Here is a 5,939-nt window from a genome sequence, read left to right as displayed (position 1 = left end):
CCAGCTCCCAGCGCGCACAAAGTCTCAGCAGGCCTCCAGCCCCCAGCACGCCACCAGCTCCAAGACTTTTCCACAAAAATTTGAGATCGTAAATAAGCTCAGTTGTAGCCAATAAAACGCATCGGACGAAGATAATTGGGTTACGATTATTTTCCATAGTTATCCCAAGTGTATACGGCTTGTCAGAAATAATCGCTATCTTCGTCCGACTTTTGATACTCGGCGATGGACGAAGATAAGACGAAGTTAGAGGGTACAGTAAACCCTGTCCTAACTGTAATAATCGCCGTTGCAAAGGTCACCATCAGATATAACAATAATATCATATAGTGGAGGATGGTAAGAACCCGAGGCACTAACACTTCGAGTCATGGGCTCCTGATACATAAATAGCTCGTCTCCGGTATGTTTAATCAGAGTTTTGCGATGGGAAGGAAGGCAAAACACGCCGGGAACCCGACCCAGGAGCACAAAAAGAAAATATGCAAGTGGAAACGAGACTTTCCGGGCCTAACCCAACTACAACTAGCTGAGAACAGCGATTAAGATTACTAAAGGAGACATCGATGACCAAGACTTCTATCACTAGTTTTTTGATTGATGAGGACCCCTAGATGCTTTTTTTTAACACCAATAATATATTTGATTAAGTATCAGATTTTGAAAACATCGTATCAAGTATAGTGTTTGATAGGATTATCAATCCGTTATTAGCTTTTGACTGGGAACCGAGTCGGTAGACCCAGTTCGTATCATATAGCAGGATATCAGAGATAAGAGGGATCATTTAGGACAGGATTTACTGTATTAGAGGAATTTCCATAATCCAGTACTATTAATAGTGTACTGGATTTCGTCAATGTGATGTCTGTTGGCCAAGGTCGAAACGAGAAAGTGTATTATCTCGAAAATGTGCAGTTCACGTTATCGCAGCATCATACATGTCTTCGAGCTGAACTGCTGCACAAATCGCGTGTATACAAGGAAACGCTTCGTCTTGCCAATTCCTGCATGTGCATTCACGAGCAGGAAGATCAACAACTTTCCAAGTGAAGGTGACCTTGTTGATTTGGAGCACAGAGGTGTTGAACAGAATACGCTCCATCCATGAGTAGTGTAAAGCGGCATATTCCTGCAGCTGTAGCTTTGTTTTGCTTTGTCGGTGGAGAACTGGTATTAAATTTGATTCATGATGTTGTCGTAGCCAATTTGCCGCCATTTGGCGTTTCTCGGATGTCAGTTCGCTCAATTTCTTGAAGTACAGATAAAAACCAGCCATAGGCTTCACGCTGGGAAGTTCAGTACCCATCCAATGGCCTGCTCTGATAGGTTCTAAGTAATTTCGTTATGTGTTGTCAATCTGAAAGCCTCACGAAATTTATACTTGACCCAGTGTTTCTTTTCGATCTCTCCGAGGTAATAAGCTGCAACCGGTTTTGAGGAGGCAAGGTCACTATGGAACAATTTGTAATCACTTTCACAGTCGCTTCGCGCCAAGTGGCAGATCATACGTCTATCGTCAATGCTTAACTTGGCCACCTTCCGGTTGATATTGTCCATTATGTGACGTAGACAGAACCGATATCCGGACAGGGGAAAGACTGTGGCTACTGCAGCTAAAAAAAAAAGTCCTTTTCGACGATTGGAGATTATAGTAAACTTCTCGAGACCCGTAGCAGCTTTCATACAACCCATGAACCATGTCCAGTTATCGTAATTCTCCACTCGGACTAGCGCAAGAGCAAAAGGAGCCACGTGGTTATTGAAGTCTTTGGTGGTTGCAACCCAGTAAACCCCTCTTTTGTTCATTTCTCTCTTTAGGTGCGTCCCGTCAAAACCGATCAGACGTTTACACATTTTGACAAAGTAAACTTCAACGTTGGGGATAAAATAAGCGCGTCGAAATGTGGCATTGTCGGATTTCCGATCAATTCTCCAAGATGAGCCCGTGTTTTTCAAGGCGCCTAACTCAAAATATGACTGTAGATTTTAAAAACGTTTTCCACAACTCGCCTCGAAGTCGGTCGTCAATGTCATGTTTCATTCGAGAAATCACACTTCTAGACAAATCATACCCACGTGATCTAAGAAAGTCGCTTAAAACCCCGCCATCGAGAGTTGCCGTCGAACTTGAATGCATAAGCAAAAGATCATGCACTACAAGTGAAATTATGGCCTAGATGTGCTGTGTAGTGTTACGAATAGCTGTTGTTGGCAGCGGAATCGAGCCCTCCACGCATGGCATGCCCGTAAAACCAACATGGTTTGCGTGATTAGGAGCAAAGTTTGCTTTTGTGAGCTTCATACACCGTTTACCCCGTAAACAATAACGAAAAACGGGCATTCCAGTTGTTCCGCTGGCGTATCTTGATCAAAATACTGCACACCATTCAGTTTTTTTGCACCGATATTTCGCATTGCCGGAATCGTTGGCCTTCACGCTAGTTTGCTGGACAAAAATCTGAAACCCACACTTAGTAGCGAAAGCCTTGACGCGTGTACGAGCGCGTTTCTGTGAAGAAATCATCTTCTGCAATGTTGGTATTGCGGTTGTATGCTAGCCTGTAGCCCTGTTGAAATGAGGCATCACATTGAACAATGACTGTAGACTTCAGAATTCGCAGCTCTCGCGCTGTTTCAAGATCTGCCGCGTCCACCACGAAGTGCACCTTGCCAAACTTATTCGTAGTGATAAATGTATCACTATCATCTTGAGCAGATCGTCCCTCCTTGCCGTCAAGTCTAGCATTGCTACTCGCGTGCTGTGGAGAGGAATTATGGAGTGGAGCAGTGACTGCCGTTTCCGAGGAATTAGATGTTGATGAGCCATTTTAAAACTGAGCATGCCAGAGAACAATGAACGTGGTCATTGCTGTCTTTTAAAAATAAACAAATAAACAAAACTGCTTTTTTTCGAGTATATTACATTGTCAAAAATCGTTTTAACCAAAAAAAATAATACATGTGCTTTGGTGAATTCTATTTGCACTTTTTAAAGGTTCCTTTTCGCTGCACTTTATTGTTGAACATTTTTACGCTACCTGATATGGGATACTGCACTAATGAAAAACTCCAATGTATCCGTTGAATCCATTATCAACTTGTGCTAAGAAAATGTGGGATGATACTCGTGCGTACTTAACTGTGTACCGGTTTTTAATTAGAGCGAACCCAGTCCAGTCGCTCTGCTTTTTACCATCACTGGTCTGAATTAACTCGCCCGTTTTCAAATCCAGTACACTAGCACTGGATTATGGTAATTTCTCGGTATTATTACCCTCTTCTGCGGCTATCCCCTACGAAGTAGGTGCACTCATCATGAATCAAAATAACGCCAACGAAGCGAGGAGGGTGTCAGAATATACATATTTTGCTTACAAATATACAAACATGGGGCGTGTTCATACTAGATAGGACAGCACTATACAATTTGTGCAGGATAGGAATAAACCAAACAAAGCACGCCCTCTACATAATGATAGACGATACCGATAGATACCACAAAATGCATTTATTTATAGTGAGTCCGAAAACCATCCACTTCAGAGTATTTATTTTATAAAGAAACTCCACAACGGAAGAACACGTCTGAAGACAGCAATGAAGCTATGGCGCCAGCTTTCTGTACGGAGCTCTCAAGACGACTTTGAGAATTTTCACGAGGACTCGATGTGCTGCTCGGCTGTGTTTTTAAAACGTGACTTCGACATTTGCCGGGTTTGAGGGAGACAGCACGTTATGACCGAAATACGAATTCAGTGCACCAGCAAGACTTGTACTGACATCAGTAAATGCCTCCTTCTTTGGAAAGTGTATACCTGCTCAGCGAACGATACGTGGACTATATGGTAAATCAACACGGGCACATTCGTGATGTATGTCCTTGTACGGTCGATCACCCTGCACAAGTAATCCTCGCCATGGAGCAGGGCATCTCAAAAAAAAACAATATCCGTAATAATAACTTTCCGTAACTTACGGGAATTATTAACTGACCTCCTATCCTCAATTTCTTTCAATGAATAACATACATACTTCTGCCAAATGCTATATATGAAACTGGTGGCTGGCGCAAACTGAGCTGTCCTAGCTACGAGAACCACTCGTTGAACAGGATTTCTTTCTACTGCTTAAGCGTACTCATTTTACAATCTTCCCGCAACCGACAACACCTTCTGCGCTCGAGTCTACTACTTCCAATGTCCACCATTCCACTACAGTGACTCGCTACGGCTCTCTTTGTTCCTGAAGGAGGCGACTACTACCAGTGCTGCATTTGCTTCCTTCGTCGGAAGCAAGCCAACTGAACTGGTAGAGCATCTCGTGCGCTATCATGCCAGCACGTACGAGGACGAGTTTAGCTCCGTTCAGCGACGCAAAGGGAGTCTGGACTTGTACATTAAAGGCGATGATTTCTCGTGCAATGTCTACTACTGGCTCGACTGGATTATCATGGAAAACCGAGAGTTGGGCATATGCGAAAAGATTAAGACGCGGAAGTACACGAACCTGAAACCATTGAGTGTCAACACGCTGAACAAGTACATGATTGAGCTAGAGACAGTCGTACAGGCTTCTATCAAGACCCAACTCGAATGAAAGAAGATGGGCTTTGCAGTCGATGCTTGGACGGAAGATGGTACTCCTTTTGTCGCCATTATCGCCATCACCTCCACCGACAAATTCCTGCTGTGCTTTTCGACATTGCCGGATGAATCTGACACGAATGCCGACGCCACTATTGACCTGTTTGATTACGTGCTCGATACGTACGGAATAGATGCTGCCACTCAGATGTGCTTCTACGTGTGCTATCATGCTTCCGTGAACGTAGCCATCGCGAGGAAAACGTCTGTGTCGGTGATAGGCTGTACAAGCCATCGGATGAATCTAGCGATGCAAGCGCTCATGAGCGACTACACTGACTTGCTTGAAAAGGTGCACAGACTGATGTCGAAGCTGAACACGATCCAAAACCGCCACCGACTCCGCGAGGCCGACGCATTGATGCCGACTTTCGGTAATGCAACTGGTTGGAGTAGTACTTTTGCGATTATCGACCGTTACTTTCAAATCTACAAGAAGCTAGACCGTGTTGATGACGACCTAGTCGACTTTATCCCTACGCCTTGAGAAAATGCCCGTCTAAAGTCTCTATTCGAGGACCTCAAGAATCTGGAAAGTGTAAACAAGAAGCTGCAAGCATCGAGTATATCTTTGCTGGACGTGCGTGCTCTTTTTGATCACGTGATCAAGCATTACCCCGTTACGAGGACGCAATTCTCTATCACCTCCCCCCTTGTAAAGTTCCCCAACTTCGAAAATGGAATAGCCAAGGTTTTGTCGGGAAGGAGCGTTCCCATACTCGCACTGAGCGTACAGCCCTGGCTAAGGTGCTGCATTCCGATAGTTTGTCCCAAGTGAGAGATCCGGTGGACCACCAAAATACCTCTAAGAAGCGATCGTTTGCTGAGGCCGCGCTTGCAAAAGAGGCCGCGACGGCTACATCCTTCGACCTGGGTTGGATTCCACCTACATCCAATGATGTTGAGCGACTGTTTTCGCGAGCTGGAATTGTCTACTCTCGCCTACGTCGAAGTCTTAATCCGATGACGCTCGAAACGGTGATGTTTTTGCAGTATAACATGCGTTTGTGGGATGGCAGTGCTGTCGCTAAGGCAGTAGAAAACAACAGGAAAAGCGTAGGCGGGAGGGTTCTCGAGGTAAACCCCCTGGACGAGAAACAAGTGTAGCCGGGCTTCACAAGAAAAGACAGCGCAAGCGACGAAAGCTGCGCAAGTCCCGGTCCGGGACCGAGACGTTACAGTCGATGACTACCGGGCAGACACCAGAACCGACATCGAGCGTCGAGACGTTGAACGTCTTGACGCGGACCCGTACTGGTCTCCAGTACCGGTCGATGGCATTGGAGAATCCTC

At 45.1% G+C, this 5,939-nt stretch overlaps 2 protein-coding genes across 2 annotated transcripts; both read left to right on the top strand.

Annotated features, from left to right (window-relative positions):
* Positions 1-3,600: 3,600 nt before the first annotated feature.
* Positions 3,601-4,599, top strand: PPTG_03294 (hypothetical protein; the record flags this gene model as incomplete). Its single annotated transcript, XM_008895970.1, has 2 exons — positions 3,601-3,717; positions 4,252-4,599. 2 exons carry the CDS (start codon positions 3,601-3,603, stop codon positions 4,597-4,599), a joined length of 465 nt encoding a protein of 154 aa, XP_008894218.1.
* A 6-nt stretch (positions 4,600-4,605) lies between these two features.
* On the top strand, positions 4,606-5,133 carry PPTG_03293 (hypothetical protein; the record flags this gene model as incomplete). The annotated part of the gene is made up of 1 exon (XM_008895969.1): positions 4,606-5,133. The coding sequence occupies one exon, from the start codon at positions 4,606-4,608 to the stop codon at positions 5,131-5,133; it is 528 nt and encodes a 175-aa protein (XP_008894217.1).
* Between the last annotated feature and the right edge of the window lie 806 nt (positions 5,134-5,939).

This window comes from Phytophthora parasitica, assembly GCF_000247585.1.
Source record: "Phytophthora parasitica INRA-310 unplaced genomic scaffold supercont2.4, whole genome shotgun sequence".
NCBI classification, from domain to species: Eukaryota; Oomycota; class Peronosporomycetes; order Peronosporales; family Peronosporaceae; genus Phytophthora; species Phytophthora nicotianae.
This window is presented reverse-complemented; position numbering and strand designations above follow the sequence as displayed.